Source organism: Oryza brachyantha, chromosome 11, assembly GCF_000231095.2.
Source record: "Oryza brachyantha chromosome 11, ObraRS2, whole genome shotgun sequence".
Lineage (NCBI taxonomy): Eukaryota > Viridiplantae > Streptophyta > Magnoliopsida > Poales > Poaceae > Oryza > Oryza brachyantha.
The window spans coordinates 6721276-6741271 of record NC_023173.2 but is presented as its reverse complement, the minus strand read 5'-3'; the positions used below and the strand labels follow the sequence as shown (position 1 = coordinate 6741271).

At 40.3% G+C, this 19996-nt stretch overlaps 2 protein-coding genes across 5 annotated transcripts; one reads left to right on the top strand and one right to left on the bottom strand.

Annotated features, from left to right (window-relative positions):
- Positions 1-1282: 1282 nt before the first annotated feature.
- On the bottom strand, positions 1283-8260 carry LOC102722640 (adenylylsulfatase HINT3). Of its 4 annotated transcripts, none has more exons than XM_040529010.1 (7): positions 7955-8251; positions 5880-5935; positions 5148-5205; positions 3715-3781; positions 2083-2187; positions 1749-1802; positions 1283-1670 (listed from the first exon to the last, which is right to left on the bottom strand). In XM_040529010.1, exons 1-7 carry the CDS (start codon positions 8183-8185, stop codon positions 1504-1506), a joined length of 738 nt encoding a protein of 245 aa, XP_040384944.1. In that variant the 5' UTR covers positions 8186-8251; the 3' UTR covers positions 1283-1503. The 4 variants fall into 4 exon arrangements, with proteins under 4 accessions (XP_040384944.1, XP_006664858.3, XP_040384945.1 ...); XM_006664795.3 differs by having other exon boundaries at positions 1283-1632; positions 2132-2187; positions 7955-8244; XM_040529011.1 differs by having other exon boundaries at positions 1503-1632; positions 7955-8253.
- Positions 8261-11349: 3089 nt separating this feature from the next.
- On the top strand, positions 11350-11809 carry LOC121055751 (methylesterase 1-like). Its single transcript, XM_040528810.1, has 2 exons — positions 11350-11384; positions 11455-11809. The coding sequence occupies exons 1-2, from the start codon at positions 11350-11352 to the stop codon at positions 11807-11809; spliced, it is 390 nt and encodes a 129-aa protein (XP_040384744.1).
- Positions 11810-19996: the final 8187 nt, after the last annotated feature.

Sequence of the window (19996 nt, the reverse complement as noted above, 5' to 3'; positions counted from 1 at the left end):
TTAGTTAGCTATTATATTGACCTTGTATGCCATTAGCACGTTAGAAGAAAAGAGAATTATGACAATGGATATTTTAGGTAACACAATTATGTATACCATTAGCACGTACATTCTCACGATGAATATGAACTAAATTGAAATACGAATATAGTCTAATTACAATATCAACGTTAAACAAGGACAGTGTTTAGATTTCATAATAGTACATATTTATTTCCAATAAAATATTCTACGAAAAGAGGCTTTATAACAAAAACGTGAAGCAAAATTATCAATTTGTATCTCCACTTTCACCTGATAATTTGCAAACGGAAAATAATTTGCGAATAAAACTTTTATATTCATGTTCATAGCGATCTAAAAGTCAAAGGTGAAAATGAACTACAATTAAAAAACCCTCAAAATTAACTTTGAATTTAAGGTTGAAAATTCAAATTTTGTCTTATAAGAATAAGCAAAAGCCAAAATATGGGGTAGAGGGGGTAGGAATTTTGCAATAAAACTTTAATTATCACAACAATAATTAAATCCCACGGCAATGTGTGGAGTATTTTCTAGTGTATTTAATAACTAGCCCATAAAACTGTAGGAATTTTGCTGATTCAGGGGCTAGAGGGGTTAGGAATTGAAGAGTCCATTCTTTTGCACGTATTGCTTCCTTTTCTTTTTTTTTTTTTGATAGCATATAGCTTCCTTTTCATTTTGCTATCATACTTGTTCTTTGATCTCTTTGTTGTTCAAAAAAATTCTGATGACATATCGTGTAGCAGAATACATTGCTGTTTGCTGGAGTGAACCTTCAGTTTATTTTCAAGAACTTCAGGCCTACGGCCTACCTGTTCCCTTGTTGGTTGGGGATAGCATTGAACGTAGAGTCGACGATTTATACAATGCAGAATTTTTCCTACGATTTTTAAAGGAAACGGTTCAATTCTTGTTAAATTTTCCAACAAAATCCTACATTTTAAAGCAGGCCTCAAGTCTACGTGTAACACTACATTTGGGCCCACAAAAGGGCCCTGAGCAAACCAAAGCCCAAACAACTGAAGAAGCAGTCTCCCACGTACCAATGCTTCAATAGGGTCTGTTTAGCGAAGCTTTAGATCATGAGAAACGGCTAGTTGGTAGTCAGCTTCTGAGAATCTAGAAAAACTCCTAAACCCAGCTTCTCCAGCTTCTGGATTTTTAATTCATTTTTCAAACCTATAGCTACAGATTCTCAGAAGCCGTGGATCGTTTAAAGCAGCTTCTAACAGATGCAGATTTTGAAAAAAGTTATAGCTAAGAGAAGCTCCTGAAACAGGCCCATAGTCTTCTTATTATTTGATTTATACACCACATACAGTTTCACAACCTTGAGAAACAATTACAACAAGTACATCAATGCCCAGGATAATTACCATTAACCATCCCAACTCTGAACCTCACACTCCCAAAGGGGGACATCTTGATTGCAATATGCAACCGAGGTGCATTATGTACTGGACTGGATCAGCTTTGGTGTCACCGTTCCTTAGGCAGTGAATACGGTGGCTCGTCGTTACAGCCTTCAGGTGAAGGATAGAGCTGCTCCTTGATGCAGGTAACAAGGCCTGAAGTTTCATTTGGCTCGATGGATCGCCTTCTCAAGCTCTGTATTTTTGGTTCACAAATCATGATGAAGAATACCACTAGACAGTAAATTTGTTTCAGGTGATTAGAATTTAGACGCTGTTTGTGGCAAAAATATACGCAACAAATCTTATTACCTCTGTAGGCCACAACTTGTCGCCAGATCTTCGAGGAATTATGTGGAAATGGGTCTGCAATAGTGGTAAGAAACATGGCAAGGATTGGTACAAATCATTTAAAGTTCATGGGATGCACTTTTTGTGAGAATTTGAATCCAACTTTAAGAGCCTAACAAATGAACCTAGATTTATTTTTTATATATAAAAATTGAACCAGAAAACTAGTTACAATTTTAGAGTTAACACTAAACTCCATATCAATATTGGAATTAAGTGTATTAGGAACCATTTGGGTGATCATGTTACACTTATGTGATACATCAAATTCTATAAATGAAGATGCGATGCGTACTCCGTAAGTACGCAGAATATTGATGAACTATTGTTGTGTTATTGCTCACATGGAAAATAACTTGTCCTGCAGCTGCTCCATTATTGACCACCATGTTAAATGAATCTGTGTTCGAAGGTAACCAAATTAAAGCAATATGTTAATATTATAAATTAGATATAATGCAAAACAGATAGTAGGAATTTGTTCCTAAACTTGGCATATGAAGGCAAACCAAGTAGAGATTGAACGGAACAGCTATGCTATTTAAATATACTAGTAACTGAGAGTAACATTAGGCTTCTCACAGCTCATATGTCCATCCATTTCTTATTAACTATTCAATAGCAAAACAAAATGCTGGACATGATGTTGGGTTGGATTGTTCCTTAAAAAATCTTAGGAGAATACTTGCTCTGATTCCAGATATAAGTAATTTTATACTTGTGCGCAATAGAATGAAGGAAACTCAAATAACCTTGTTTCCCTCATTGGAAAAGACAAGGAAAGTGATAGCATTTATTTCATAAGGGAAAAATGGAAGAAATCAAGAAAAGATGAAGTGCCTAGAAGTTTTAAAACAAACTGTTTTTGGATGTGTGTTTGAGAAGTTAAAACGACTTATATTTGGAACCAGAGGGAGAAGTACAGTATTTAAAAAGTTCCATTTATCATCATATCAGTCCTGAGAGGAGAATGAATCCTGACCAATCATTTCCTACAGAAAAATAAAATATTCCACATGTCGATGCAAATAGATAGTAAGAGTCGAGGGTGCATAACATCAAGAGGTGACCAGAAAGACCTGTCAACTCAACAGGAATAACAGGTAGACAATGTAGATCTTACTATGAACTTTTTAAACAATATTTGTTTCCTGCCAAGTGACAAGTCAGCACTCAACTCAACTATATTGCATTAAAAAACTTGAGTCCTAAAATATCTAACCTAACTGCCAACCTTGCCAAAATTTCGGTATGCAACTGTTTTCCAACTTAAAGCAGCTAAGGTTTTAGTTAATAGGTACTGGAGAAAAGAGGGTTAAGGGCACAGAGCACATCTTTGGGTTCCACAAGCAGTAGTGGAAGTATCGTCCTAATTTTTCCAGAAAATAAAAAAAAGCGAAGGGAGACAAGATTGTAATACTATTAATCATGAATAGATAGGATTATCCAATAGAGTCTAAAATAGTATGCAGATCTAGGCCGCGTTCGATGTAGCATGTTAGATATCTAAGCCCTCTCGTTTTCCGTGTGCACGATTCCCGAACTGCTAAACGGTATATTTTTTGCAAAAAATTTCTATAGGAAAGTTGTTTTAAAAAATCATATTAATATATTTTATATTTTTTTAATAATTAATTAATCATGTACTAATCTATTGCTACGTTTTTTACGTCGGATAACTAACCCTCCCCCAACCCACTGCCGAACGCGGCCCTAATCTATGAACAAAGATTGCTTATGGAGATTCACAATGATAAAATGAAAAATAACATTCAGACAAATGGAAAATAAAAAAATAAGATTAATACATTTCAGTCTAAATGCTTGATACTTAAGGGATAAATAGTTCACGTTGTTATGTCAACAAAGTAGCAACTATTTGTCACATCAATTAATAGCAAAATATTTTGTCGCAAAGTTTACCTACCACATTGAGTAGCCTTCATAATTGCATTACTCAGGAATGGCACTTTGGAACACATGGCTGCTACTACCTGGCTCAAAAACAAGACAATGGCTTGAAACATTTTCAATGATGTTTTGGAGTAAGTGATTAGCCATGTTTCTAGCAACTATTAGCATTCAATATTTTGCTTGGCAGATGACCAAAGAACAAGAGGAAATAGTTTGAAACAGTTTTTAGATAGTTATATAATATAGATCAGTCCATTTGACACGCATAAACTTTACAAAGAGCCAGCTGATAGCCTGCAATATCAAACTTGAACTGCGTCCAAATTAGATGAAGATACACAACATAAAAGGAATAGACTGTACAGTAAGATAGGTCTAGAGGAGGAGGGATAAACAACCTTGAGTTGGATCTCAACAAAATCAATGATATGGCTGCCAATAGCATAAACCACCTTGAGTTGGATTCATGTTATCAAAAGTGCTCCCTAGAGCATCATAGGGTATAAAGAGCTGGTTTCATATGCTTTGAATGTGGTAAGTACCTAGTTTTGCAATTGGGTGTGCTAGGTGAACCTTTTTCAATGTTCACGGTCCTTATACAAATGTTCAACTTATTAAAGCAAGGATAATGTGCATTCATAATAAATAAAACAAGCAACTCATTCCAAAATATGATTTATTATCATACAATGAGTTCATAATAATCCTTTGTAGATATCCTCATACTGTCAAACAGCCTTAACAAGTCAATATGCCAATGCTAAGTGGAAAAATGAGTCCAACAATTTGATTACCTAACCAACAAGGCAACAATAAGATCCGATCTCACTTTGGTCAGTGTAGGCTTAAAGGAAAGCTACAAAATAAGATATGGATATTTCTGGAGTTTTAGGATTATCACCACCTATATTACATACAAAACTCTAAGCATAATGCATTCATTATACATCTCTAGGTGCCGTTTGCCTAATCCAGCATGTCAGTAGTTTGAATATAGCATTTTAGAAACAAGATGGGAGCATCTTAAGAAGTGAAGAAAATACCAAAAAAAGATGAATATCACAAGTGGCTTAAAATTCCTGGCATAGGCTGTTGGAGAGCACTTCTATTCTATGATGCAAAAATATGTGGGTTTCTTGAAGTCTTTTTGCGCTATACCACTGCTGATTATGATTGCATATAGTGTACTAATCAGTTAAAAATAACTACGGATTTGCATTTTTCATAAAGTAATGCAATGTGATTGTTGACCAGCTAGTATCATTTCGTCGATTTAATAGAAAGCCAATTTGTAAATGCCAAACACATGTGTTATTCATATCCAGTAACCATTTTGAATGGTACCATAAAGTGAGAAGATGTATATAATATCTTCAAAATTCTCAACACAATACAAATTTAAGTCCAAACAGACAGGAAATGTGCCAACAGTGACAAACAACTTACAGGTGGCGGTGTTGCTTCCAGGGACGGAAAATGACATTTTGGAATAATCAAGGAATGCCTGTGGAGGGAAATAATGTTGATATACCATGGAGTTAAAGCTAGGATGAACTGATGAGAAAAGGTATAGACACTTTTATTCAAATAATGAAAATGATGTGATCACAAGCTAAGCACAAGGAGTAGCAATTCAAGAATGAGTTAGTTCAGTTATACCTGTCAACATTTTACAGGTTAAGGAATCACTCAATCAACCCTCAAATTCAACTGTTGAGTTATCGAAACCAAAGGAAAACACATATTCACTACACACTAACCCAATTTAGGCTGATAAAGCACCTATGTGTTTACGTTATGCTGACAAGGGTGGAACATAGATATAACTTCCCTTTGTTAGTTTGTAAATCAGCAAATATATTTTTTAGAAAAATATTAAGAACCAAAATGCTATTCTCTAACAAACTTCTTCGTTTTTTCCTATCTTACTAACTTAAGGGATCTCCTGCTAACTAACTTAGCCACTGAATCCAATATATCTTTCTCCGGCCTACCAGAACTTGGGGGAGGCTAAGACAGTAGCAAAATATGCAGGAGGATTTTGATCCAGATAGGAATCCTCTCCTTTTTATATCTTGCTTAATGAAATGATATGCAGAGCTCCTGTGTATTCGAAACAAAAATTTGTATAACAGTACAATACAGGGATGATATGGAAAAAGATGAGAAGCACTTTACCCAGGTGCCAATGGATGAGAATCCAATATGCACAGGCACACATCATCTTCATAGACCTGCAAATAACACTCAAGGTTGATCAAAGAAAATTAACAGAAAACTGTCAGTCAGACGTGCAACATTTTCAAAATGTGAATATTTCATCACCTAATGCACCTTTTTCATTTAATGAACTTGGAGTCTCTTTCATGCTGAGCACCTCCCAAGTAGTAAGAAAGACAGATACAAATGCTAAAAACAAACAGGCTTATGCTCCTTTTTCATAAGGCAGCTCTGAAATTTTCCATATCCAAGTATACAGGGCTCAGAAATATTTTTGAGTGTCACTGAGAGATCCCTCCAAAGTATCAGCTGATGGTCTACTTAGGAAGTCTCAACATATATTGTGGAAAACACAATAACGTCTGAATAAGGTCCCTCAGCATGTTTTGAAATGAAATGAAATAATAATTGTTTTAGGTTATAATTTTAATTTAAAAATAATCAACATTTCATTGCAGGAAGCATCAAATCCTTAGTCACTTCAATTCAATTTCACAATATGGATCCGAAGATGAATGACCAATTGATACAAAAATATGAGCTGACTGGGAACAGGGGGTAACCTCAAATATTTTGGAAATAAGTTCATTTTACACCGTTGAACCTTGCATACAGTCCAATTAACACCCCTCAACTACAAAAACTAGCATTGCAAATTTATAAATAGTGGGTCAATTTACACCCTAAGATGGTATTGGAAGGCAAATTTCTCATTTGATGACATGGATTCAACTGTAGGCGCATTTTGTAGTATTGACAGCTACTCCATCGGGTTTTGAAATGCAGTTCCACCTCATGAATACATTTGCATTTTAAACTTATTTTTAGCCCAACACATCCATCTCTCCATTCTATCTTTTTGCATCCTCTATAATCTTCTTTGGTACACAAACAATAAACTACAATGAATATAGCAAACAGCATTGGAAAAAGTTGAAACAACATTAGATTGGGTCCATGTCATCAAATCCACATTACAAAATCATTTTAGGGTGTGAATAAATCCTGTCTCATAAGTTTGGACTGTTAAATAACCGTTTTTATAATTGAGGGTGTTAAATAGACCTTCTGCAAAGTTTAGGAGTGTCAAGTGGATTTATTCAAGTATATTGTTTGCTCAAGTTCACATGAATCAAGATCAACAAGTTACAAAATCGAATGTTTGAGGCAGCGATTCTAGAGACTATGTTAAGATTCATATCAAGAAACAATTTCTAATCAACAAGAATTGCTTGTCACAGGGGCAGTCAGTAAATAGAAACAGATCAAAAAAATTCCACATAGGATTGAAATGACGACTTAGTTGGAGGTTATAAAATTTAAGATCTCTGCGGAAAGTTATGTCTGACTGGAAGAAAAGACTTGAAGCATGGTTTAAAAGGAACTTAAACTTGAGGACAAATTCAAGCTAATTGGTGATAAAATGTTTCTCCCTGGCAACAATTGCATAGATATTACCTAAAGAAAAAAACAGCAGCTTATGTCTTACTTCTTTTTATGAATAATGGATAACCCAGCCTTTGGTAGTTTGATCCAAAGAAGCTACAACCAATTATTACTTCCTCAGGTCAAAAATATTTTTGGTTTCGAACAAGATTTGATCAAACTTCTAAAATTCCAACTATTGATAATTTCTTAAATATTTTGTTTAAATACAAAACAAATGATTTACATAGGGTCTCCTCGAAGAGTATTATCATAATATAACAAATTTATTTTAATACAACAATTTGTTGTTGGAATTTTAAAATTTTGACCAAATCTTGCCATAAATGTTAAATATATTGTTCACTGGAGGGAGTACAAAGTTCGTAGTGCAACCAAAGCTTATGTATCGAGCACAATTCAACTGGAATTATCCGCAGGCGACGCAGCTCAATAACGAACCGGGTGAAAAAAAAAACAAGGCAATACGCCCAGTTGCGATTTATCTTACTATTCCCCGCATCCCACCCGAAATCCTCAGCGGACGAACAGCACTGCCCGCGCGCCAAGGAAACTAACGCGACACGCAGCGAGAAAAAACGCCGCACCTTGAACGCCGGCGCCTCGCCGCGGATGATCCGGCAGAACACGCAGCCCTTCCCCTCCGCCTTGCGGCCGCCCGCGACCTCGCCCCCTCCCCCACCCCCACTCCCACTCCCGGCGGCGCAGGGGGAGGCCGAGACCCCCGCGCTCACGTCGCGGCGGTCGCCCTCGCCGGCGGGGACGCCGGGACGGAGATGGGAGCGGAGCACGGCGAGGCGCCGCGGCGGCGACGACATCTGTGTGTGCGCGAGAGTGAGAGACACAGCGAGTGGAATGGCTGTGCGTGGACCGGGCTATCGTCGCGTCGCGTGCCTTCTGGAGTCACGCACGCCTCATTTTTGTTTTCGTTTTATCTTCCCTTTTCTCCGATAAATCGGTAAATGGAATTATCCGACTTGTTTAAAAAAAACCACTGATAAACAGTACGGTGACTTTTGAAATATTTTTAGCTGTTCGATTCGTAACGAATGTCTGTGATTGATTGCTACAACACTGACGAATAGTAAATATGCACGGTAAGGTTTTCTGTTTATTACTGTTGTTACAGTGTTTGACTGTCCCCTTTTCTCTTTGAATCACAAAAATAAAAAAAATAGAAAAATAGAAAAAACATAGGATTCTGATAGGAATATAAATGTAAAACAGAGGATTGCAAAACAAAGAAAAAACGTAGAAATGACCGTTTGATTGGACCACAGGAAAGACATTGGAATTTTAGGAGAGATAAAGATTTAAAGGAATTTTTCCAAGAGGTTTAACCTCTTGTTAAATTTTCTCCAAAACTTACATAGGAAGAGGCATTCCATAGAAATTTTTTGTAGGATTTCATATGGTTCATTCCTTTGATTCAAAGGGATTTGTAGAAAAAATTCTTATAGAAATAAAATCCTCTAAAATTTCTATGAATTTTCTTTAAATCAAAGGGGCCTTAGAGAATCTGATTGGGAAACCGGATGACCTGGGTTTCTTTTCCACTGTGGTGTCATCTTTCTTTGCAAATCTACTGTGTGCTTATATATTAGATGTACTTAGGAGACATCGACGAACCAACCATAAAATTGGTCTTTACTTGGCATATCTGCAATGCTTTAGTGCAATATCAATGAATGAAAACCCAATACGTTAACCATGCATTCGAAACCAAATACTTTGATCACACTAATGCATTCATGGCTGATATTACTAACTGAATTATGCACTTGATTCCATCGTTTAATGCAGAAACAAAGTAGGGTATTGAGTAATATACAAATAAATTACTGTGCCTCTTACAATGTCAAAATTCAATTAGTTTTTTACACATGATATTTATTCATGATGAAGAGAGAGAAGATGGATTTTAAACCCATGATTCTCATTATTTTAGTCTAGCAACCACCACAATAGTCATTTAAATATAAGAATTATCTTCAATAATTTACATAGGACACTTTTGATTAAAAAAATTAACATTGTAGGGAAGCACACAGAGTGTGGTGGTAGAGTTGTGGGTGCATAACTCTACCCACTATGATTCAAATCCTGGTATCCATGAATATTATGTACACATAAATATATTTTCAACATAAAATTAATGAGTAGGGATGTGTTACTGGTTTCGTCTCTTTTAGCGTTTGTTAGGAGTTATGTGAGTGTGGTATTCTGTGCAGTGAATTGGTGAATGTGTATGTGCGTCTACCAGGTAATCCAGAAAAAAAATTAACATCTCATCCATCGTGATTTATGTAATTATCTGTGAGAGCTAAGGTCATAAGTTCACATCCACATCATAATTAGTGAGCTAAGGTCATATGTTCGCACATCCACGTCATGATTGGTGTGACCATCCGTGGTGAGCTAGGTCATCCAACCCTTTATCTTATTCGTTTGTACTTGTACATATCATTAGAATTAGAATTTTAAAAGTTAAATTTAGAGTTATTTTTTGTCTTTTTATAACAGTTTATTCTACGATATTTACTTTTCGATAACTAAAAACATACATATAAAAGCTTTATCGATAAATAATTTTTAATCATTAATATGCAGGGTGTTTCCCTTATACTTAGGCCGTGTTCGTTTGGGTGAGTATAAGTTAACTTATCCCGGCAGGAAAACATAGTAATACTTAGTACATGATTAATTAATTATTAAATATTAAAAAAATATGAAATAGATTAATATGATTTTTTAAACAACTTTTCAATAGAAAATTTTTTAAAAAATACACCGTTTAGCAGTTTGGAAAACGTGCGCGTGGAAAACGAGGAGATAAGTTAACTTAAGCTGGTGGAGGAACACGGCCTTACTTTAAGGGGTTGTTTAGTTTGTAAATTTTTTTTGCAAAAACATCCCATCAAGTTTTAAACACATATTTGAAGTATTAAACGTAGTCTAATTACAAAGCAAATTTTAGATTCCGCCTGGAAACCACGAGACGAATCTTTTAAGTCTAATTAATCCGTCATTAGCACATGTTGGTTACTGTAGCTAAGCCTGCCAGTGGATGGTAATCCAATCTAAATCCGCTCCAATCCATTTCTTTGCTAATTAGTTTACCAAACCAACCCGCACCAATTATTCTTCATTAGTATCCGATCCAAACCAATCCAACTTTGATTTTAGCCCAACCCGCACCAACCCATTTGGTTAAAATGGATTCAACCCACTCTTGCAAAATGAATGCACCATTTAATATGTATAAACTTGGACCTAAAATTTTAAAACTCGTGTTCACATTATAAAAGTTTATCAAATTTGACTGAAATTTAGTGGGATGATCTGTTATGTATAAAAGCAACTTTGTGCAAATTTTGGTCGATTTCTACATGTGGGCCCCACGTATGTCTATTATCTTATCCATTAGCTATTCAATTAAAGTATCCATTTACCCTCCACGGGTTTAATCCATTTAGAACATAAAATAACCTAACCAAATCCAGTCCATACCAATTCATTTGTCTCTATAACCCAATTCAATCCAGACCATTTGAAGTTACAATCCATTTGCACCCAACCAAACACAATCTAAATTAAAACCAACCCATTTAACCCATTTCCATCCAACCCATTAGCAGACATAACTGTAGCACTTATGGCTAATTATGCACTAATTAGTCTTAAAAAATTCGTCTAGTGATTTTTTCTTACGTAACTGTGCAATTAGTTTTTTGGTTTATTTATATTTAATACTTTATTTAGATGTCCAAAGATTTGATGTGATATTTTTTAGAAACCTTTTGGAAGGCCTAACTAACTAAAAGATGACGCTGGCCATAGCTAGCCACCCTTCTCCATCCGTGAGAAAAGTCACGCTGTCCTTTTGGTGAACAGTATACCCTTTGGGACACAAATGTTTATGTCGCCGCGCCTACTACGACTAGCCGAGTCACCACTTGCCACGACGACCGACGCGGTGTCCATGGAGCATCAGCCGGTGGCGGGGCAGCAGCGGAGGCACATCGTCCTCGTGCACGGCGCGTGCCACGGCGGATGGAGCTGGTACAAGGTGGCAGCGCGCCTGCAGCAGCGGTACGGCGGCGGCTGTCGGCCGGCGGTGCTGCTGCTACCGCGTCGCCGCGCCGGACCTCGCCGCGTCGGGCGTGGACGGCCGCCGGCTGCGGGACGTCCCGACGTTCCGCGACTACACGGAGCCGCTGCTCGGAGTGCTCCGGTCGCTCCCCGCTGGGGAGAGGGCGGTGCTGGTGGGGCACAGCCTTGGGGGCCTGAACGTCGCGCTCGCCGCGGAGCTGTTACCGGAGAAGGTCGCCGCCGCCGTCTTCCTCTCCGCCTTCATGCCGGACTGCTCCTCGCCGCCGTCGCACGTGCTCCAGCAGGTGAGGGTCACTTATACAGAACACGTCATCCGTAAGGGTATTTGATACTTAACAACGAAAGAATACTGAGATGAAATCGTTATGAACCATTACGGAAATACACTAAAAATATCCGAAGAAAATAGTTCTAATTTTAAAAATCTAGCTATACTTATCACCATCTATATTTATATATCTATATTTATATGTACGGTAGTTGAGGATTCAAACTTACGATATCCACCACCACACACAGCACCTAATTATCTCACTATGAGTCACTTTTGATTGATTCTTTCATTTAATTTTTTTTTGGCTATTAATTTTTAAAACATGTACTGCGTATTTAATATCTATATGATCTTAAATTAAAAAGTTGTTAACTACGAGGTTGACATAGTTAAAGTTCTCGATGAGATCTACAGCTTTCATACAATAACCTTCTTCATCTAAGGTCATTTAAAAATTTACCTATATATTTTCAAAATATATGCAAATAATTATAGGTATATTTGGGCAAAAAAATTCAAATAAAAATTATAGTCAATTATAAAGTTATATGTAAGCTAAACATCTATAATTTTTATATAGAGCATGCCTCGTATAAAAATTCGAAAATATCATGAATTTCAAATAGATCCAATCAATGAGAAATTCAAATCTAGACATGTGAACAATGTCAAATAAGAAAAATTTTAATTACTAAGTTGTAGATCTAGCGGAGAGCTACAGTTTCTGTATATTGTTAAATTCAAAAAATCGTTTTTCAAAATAGATCTAATATTTTGTAACATACATTTGAGCATATAAATAATCTAAAATAAAAAATAATGTCAATTAAAAAGTTGCAGATCTCGTCAAAATCTACAATTTTCCTATCAATCATATTTCCATCCGAAACAATCTTAAAAATAAAAATATTGTTTTTTATGGTTCATCCTACTCACGCCCAGAAATTTACACCAATTTCTAAACAATAACATGTATTAAATCTCGATCCAGGAATCAACCCGAGTATACACTACGACAAATTAATACACAGTTCCACGACTTAAAAACAAATAAAAACAATTGTTCACCGAAATGCAGCGGAAAAAGGAACAAACGAAAACCATCTAATTTTCAGCTTCAGCTGGCAATGATGGCTCCACACCACAAGCATTCTCGACGGCGGACTGAACCTCACATCAACCTTAGGAACAACATTCTTCTGACAGAGGCTCTGGCTCTTGCTCTGGTGGGGAAAAATTAAGCAAGGCTGAGTACAAATCACCGTACTCAACAAATAACACCCAAGAGAGAAAGAAATAACGAATGCAATAGGGTATCAAGGATAGGCTAAGGTTAAATTGCACAAAAGCTACAGTAATTTAGCAAAACAGTAGATAAATAGACTAAAATAAAAGTAAAGTAACATTTAAAATAGTCATCTACTGTTAAACGTTACACTACGTTGTAACATGCCCAAACCACTATCCAGCGTTACACCACACTGCAACAAGGTCAACCCTCTGTCCAACGTTAAACCACGTTGCGACAGACCCAAATCGCTGCCAACGTTACACCATATTGGTCAAACCAGTTTCAAGATTAATCAAATTATTAATAGTTCAACTAATCCCAGCGAGTCTGTCAGTTCGCCCAATAACCACAGGCACGGCTATTCGAATAGTTTTACTCTGCAAAGGTATACAACTTACCCACAAGACTTGTCTCCACTACTAGAAAAATAACTTATTGCCACCAATTTATTACAACGAAAAATAATTCGTGGTAGTATATTATACTATCGCAATGATAATTTTTTCGTGGCAAAGAACTATATTTTATTGCAACGATTTACGATCGTTGTTTTATTCAGTATTTTTGTTGCGATAAGAATGAGCTATCGCCACAAAAAACATTACTATTGAAAAAAAAACTTGTTCTATCGCCATAATTTTAATTTATGTAGAAATTTGTATAGTACATGGTACTTTTCACCATTTTCTATTGCCACGGTTAACAAATTCGTTGCAACAAAAAAATTATCGTCTCATAATTTAAATTATTCTTTTCATATGGACACTGATTAGGATACATTTTGTATGAAATTTAGAGCTCTATAACTTAAAATTTTAACTTAAAATTTTCATTTGAAATCTTTTAAATACTCAAATTCATGATTCAAATCTCAGATAGGAAAGCTCAAATAGAATGTATGCATTTTTAAACAAGATTGATACGTAGGTGAGTTGGTTAAGGATAGCGCGCGTGAGGGAGAGATCTTAGGTTCGAATTTTATCCATGACAAAAATATTAAAGGAAAATAGTTAGGATGATAAATTAATATTGAAACATTTATTTTGGTACGTAGAACTAGTGCTACATTATGGAGTGGTGGCAATAATTATCTATTGCAACGATATGAAGTGTTGCAATATATTTTTTTGCCACATCCATTTTGTGGCAATATCAAAATTTGTTACAACTAAATAAAAATCGTTGCAATAACTTATTGCTACGCTATTTATTGCCATGGCTAGCAAGGATTTTATTTTTCCAGTTGCCATTGCCATGTACCTATTGCCATGATTTTAGCATTGATGCTACGATTTTTTTCATGGCGATAAATTATTTTTCCAGTTGTGCTCCCAAGCATGTTACCATGCCCCAACGTATCACCATGATACCTCTGTACGGAAACCATGTTAAGACCTTTCACCTAACCCTCTCTAGACAATCGTACCATACTTCAGGTTTTGTCCCCTTCTTTATACCAAGTTGGGCAGCCCTCTCTTGTGCCTAGGTGAATCCTGAAGTAGCATAGGTCATCGTTAGACCATGACTCCCATCCATACTCCATCACACCCACCCTTGCCTGGGTACGTCGAATAGGGACAAGCTAGACTACAAGTCTCACCGTTGCTCACTCTGGCTTGTGGTTAGTACATGTAAGACTTCTAGGGTTTCCTGAGAACCCGTCCTTAATTGCCATTGGCACGACTTTCAAAACCATGCACCCACAGCCCACCATAAGCAATATTTTAGTTGTATTTAATCCACATCGGGAAATTAATAATGACCATAACCATTAAAGGTCTATCAAAGTTTAACAGATAATTAAATAATAACCGGTGAGCTAGTTGAACTAAGCATGGTAAGCATTGCCTAAGCCTATTTCTAGTCAAATTAATCCTGGGATAACAATATAATAAGTGGGGATCAACGGGTATAAAGGTAAATGCCCAATAGGTAAATGCAATAAATAGATTTTCATAAAACAATGCACATTTGTAAAGAGGGGAGATTTATAAACTTGGGATAAATATGATCAAAGAATGGTGCCACTTGCCTTTCTCAGACCCACGACGAACTTCGGCGACGACTTCGAGAACGAACGGCGCTGCAACGGGGTCAAAACCTACGTCAAATAAGACAAAACAAGAAAAACAGACTATAAAACTACTGAAATAGAGAAAGAAACTATTTTTAATGGATTCTTGACATTTTTCTAGATTTAATGAAACTTGAATGGACTAAAACGGAGACTAGATGAATTAGTTATGAATTTTAGAAGATTAACTATGTTCTTAAACTAAACAGAAAACCTTAATGATTTATTGTGCAATTATTGGAGGTGATGACGACAGCACGTGAGAGAGGGTGGATGCTGACGCACTGGCCCCACTGGCCAGTGACTCAAGGGCGCGTTGGTGCAGCGTGGACCAGGTCCATAGGTTGGCTTAAGGGGGAGAGGTGTTGCTGACATGCAGGGCCCGCATGTCAGTGGCAGAGAGGAGAGGAGGAGGGGCGGTGGCTGACGTGTGGACCCCACTGGTCGGAGAGAGGAGAGGGATAGGCTGACGACCCGGGCACACTCGATAGTGAGACAAAACAAAGAGAGGGAGGGATGGAACGGCGATGGCCGAGCGGCGTGAGCAGGAGGCGACAACGGCGGTGGCCTATGGTGCAAGGCGACGATGGCGGACGATCGGCGATGGACGGCGGTGACCGGTGGCACTAGGCGAGCGGGCGGCGACACGGCAAGCGGTAGCTTGGTGCGGCGTGGCTGCGCGCGCACGACGACGGCGGTGAAGGCCAATGGCGGCACTGCGGCTTCTTGCGGCCAGGCCTGAGGTGACAGAGGCGGAGGGCTGAGAGAGGGAGAGGATGGGTGGCAGCCGAGTCAGATGGCGGCGTGGTGACGAGCACCGAGGGAGAGAGAGAAATGAGGAGGGAAGGGACGGCTCATCGGTGGAGATGGCGGCGCGCGGCCGAGGAGGAGGAGTAGCGTCGTGATCGACGATGTCTCGAGGCGGCGGCGCGGCAACGAGCGGAGGTGGCGTCGGCGGCACGGAGTGGAAGGAGAGGAGAGCGAGGCAACGACAAGGAGTGACGAGGGTGAGCCGCGGCGGACGACGACGTCCTGAAGCGGTGACGGCTTTAGGAAGACAGAACAGAGGAGGCGGCGGCGTCGGCCGAGCAGCTCAGGGGACGGCGGTGCACGGACTACGACAACGGTGAGACCGTGATGACAACCCAAGGATGACGGCGCCGGGGCTAGACAACGACGAGAACCTGCGATGGGGAAGGGAGACGACGACGCGAGGTGGCACGTGGCTGACGGCGAACGGCGAGACGCACTTGGCGCGGCAACGGAGAAGGGATAGGCAGGAGAAGCAGAGGCGACAGCGGTGAACACTGACAAAGACTGACGATGGTGCTGCGGCGTGTCACACCCGAAGTTTTGTCCTAAGCCTAAAATCGTAAAAGAAATCCGTAAATAACAATTGGCTTAATTAACTCAGGAAGAATCCCTCTAAAAGGAATTAATTTAATTAAATCGAGGCTCGCAAATCGACTAACTGGATTTAAATTCAAATTACAGAAGTATAAAATTTGGCCAAACAAATTAACTTAAAACTCGGAAAAAGTGGGGTTTTTCTTTTTCTCTCCTTTTTCCTCTCTTTTTCCCTTCCTTCTCAAATTAGGCCGAAGTCCAATTTTCCTCCCTCCCTTTTCTTTTTCTTTTTCCTTTTTCCTCTCCTCCTTCCGGGGCCGGCCCCGCCGAGCCGGCCCATTTCCCCTCGGCCGGCCCAGCCGACCGGCTCCGGCCTCCTCCTCCGCCCGCGCGCTCTCCTCCCTCCGCCTGGGCCGCTGCCTCGGCTCAGCTCGCCGCTCGCCCGCGCCGCGAAGTCCGTCGCCGCTCCCTCCTCCCTCGCGCCACTGACAGGTGGGGCCCACCTGTCTGTGACCGAAACCCCGCCTCCGCGCCAGCCCGCGCCGCGCCGAGTCCGACTCCGCGCCCCCGCCGCAACGGCCGCCGCCGCAACGGCCGCCGCCGAGACCGCGTCGTGCCCGACTCGGTCTCCAACCTCCGCCCGCCCTAGCCGGCGCCGCCACCCTATAAATCCCGAGCCGCCGCACTCCGTCGCCCACTTTCCGCCTCCGCCCGAGCCGCCGCCGCGCTGTCGTCCTTCGCTGCCGCCGGTTCATCTCGCCGCCAGCCGCCGGTCGTCGCCGTCCAGCTGCATCGCCGCCTCCGCGCTGTCGTCGCCGTCGGATTGTCGCCCTGTCGTCGCCGGTGGACATCCCCAGCGCCGCGCGTTCCCTCTCCGCCCGGTCGCTTTGCTGACAAGTGCCCGAAGCCGAAGCGCAGTGGGCAAAGGTTCGTGCAAGCTCGCGTGAATCACGTCACCGCCGAAGAAGCACAGGCTGCGCCAGAAGTAATACTGGGTACGTTTCCTGTCAACTCCGTACCTGCTATAGTACTTTTTGATTCTGGTGCTACACACTCTTTTATTTCAAGGAAGTTTGTGGGAATGCTTGGGTTAAAAAGGAAAAAGTTAAGAGACCCGATGCGGGTTAACACTCCAGGGCATAGTATGTTCTCGGACCTTTATAGCCCTGATGTGCCCATAGAAATCCAAGGGACACCCTTTCTAGCCAATATCATCCTTCTCGAATCTAAAGACCTAGATGTCATTTTGGGAATGGACTGGCTTACCAAGCATCAAGGAGTGATTGATTGTGCCAAGCGTACAATCACCTTGACCAGCGAAGAAGGTAAAGTGGTGACTTATCAGTCGCTGGAGTCAGTGTCAACCAGGACTTGTTTGAATCAGATGGAAGCCGAAGAACAGCCCTCGGAAAAAGACAAAGACCCAAAGAAGTTGGAAGACATACCAGTGGTTTGTGAGTATCCGGAGGTGTTTCCAGATGATCTCACAACGATGCCACCAGAAAGAGAGATCGAGTTCCGTATCGACTTGGTACCCGGAACCGCACCGATCTATAAGAGACCCTACAGGATGGCCGCCAATGAGATGGCAGAAGTGAAGAAGCAAGTGGATGAACAGCTTCAGAAAGGTTATATCCGACCGAGTACCTCGCCTTGGGGTGCCCCGGTTATTTTTGTTGAGAAGAAGGACAAAACTAAGAGAATGTGTGTGGACTATCGTGCTTTGAACGATGTTACCATCAAGAATAAGTATCCCCTGCCAAGGATTGATGACCTATTTGATCAGTTGAAGGGAGCCAGAGTTTTCTCCAAGATCGATTTGAGATCAGGGTATCACCAGTTGAGAATTCGGGAAGAAGATATCCCTAAGACGGCATTCACTACTCGCTATGGCTTGTATGAGTGTACGGTAATGTCGTTTGGACTTACTAATGCCCCGGCATTCTTCATGAATCTCATGAATAAGTTGTTCATGGAATACCTGGATAAGTTTGTGGTTGTCTTCATCGACGACATTCTTATCTACTCCAAGTCAGAAGAAGAGCACGAGCAACATTTGCGGATTGTGCTAGAGAAGCTAAGAGAACACCAGTTGTATGCCAAGTTCAGCAAGTGTGATTTTTGGCTGCATGAAGTGAATTTCCTTGGCCATGTGATCAATGCCCAAGGTGTAGCAGTGGACCCCAGTAATGTGGAGTCAGTGATCAAGTGGACCCCGCCTAAGACGGTTTCCCAAATCAGGAGTTTCTTAGGACTTGCGGGCTATTACCGCCGGTTCATTGAGAATTTCTCAAAGATAGCCAAGCCAATGACACAGTTGTTGAAAAAGAAAGAGAAGTTCAAGTGGTCAAGTGAGTGCGATAGGAGTTTTGAAGAGCTCAAGCAAAGGTTGGTTTCGGCACCCGTGTTGGTTTTGCCAGATCAGATGAAAGACTTCCAGGTTCACTGTGACGCATCCAGATCAGGACTGGGATGTGTGCTAATGCAAGAAGGAAAGGTGGTTGCTTACGCCTCTCGCCAACTAAGACCACATGAGGGTAACTATCCGACTCATGATTTGGAATTAGCGGCTGTGGTGCATGCCCTAAAGATTTGGCGACACTACTTGATCGGTAGCAGGTGTGAAGTATATACGGATCATAAGAGTTTAAAGTATATCTTTACACAACCGGATCTGAATCTCCGTCAGCGAAGATGGTTGGAATTGATCAAGGATTATGATCTAAGTATCCATTACCATCCAGGCAAAGCAAATGTAGTTGCAGATGCCTTGAGCCGGAAGAATTACCGCAACGCTGCGATGTCAACAGAAGTTTGCAAGCAGTTGCAACAGGAGTTTGAACGACTAAATTTGGGTTTAGTCGAAGAAGGTTTTGTGGCAGCCCTAGAAGCGCAGCCCACTTTGGTGGATCAAGTACGCCAATCCCAAGCAAATGATCCGGAGATAGCCGAACTAAAGAAAAATATGCGAGTTGGTAAAGCTCGAGATTTTTCAGAAGATGAACATGGAACAATCTGGATGGGAAACAGGTTGTGCGTACCAGATAACAAGGAGTTGAAGGAGTTGATACTCCAAGAAGCTCATCAAACCCAGTACTCTATTCATCCTGGGAGTACTAAGATGTATCAGGACCTCAAAGAAAAGTTTTGGTGGGTTAGTATGAAGAGAGAGATTGCAGAATACGTCGCCTTGTGCGATGTTTGTCAACGAGTCAAAGCAGAACACCAAAGGCCAGCAAGACTATTGCAACCTCTCCAGATTCCAGAATGGAAATGGGAAGAAATCGGGATGGATTTCATCACTGGTTTACCAAGGACTGCTGCTGGTCATGACTCGATTTGGGTAATTGTTGATCGACTGACGAAGGTCGCTCATTTCATACCAGTTCACACTACCTACTCAGGGAAAAGATTAGCCGAGATTTACTTGGCTAGGATCATGTGTTTACATGGAGTACCGAAGAAGATCGTTTCTGACCGTGGGAGTCAGTTTACTTCAAAGTTTTGGCAGAAGCTACAGGAAGAATTGG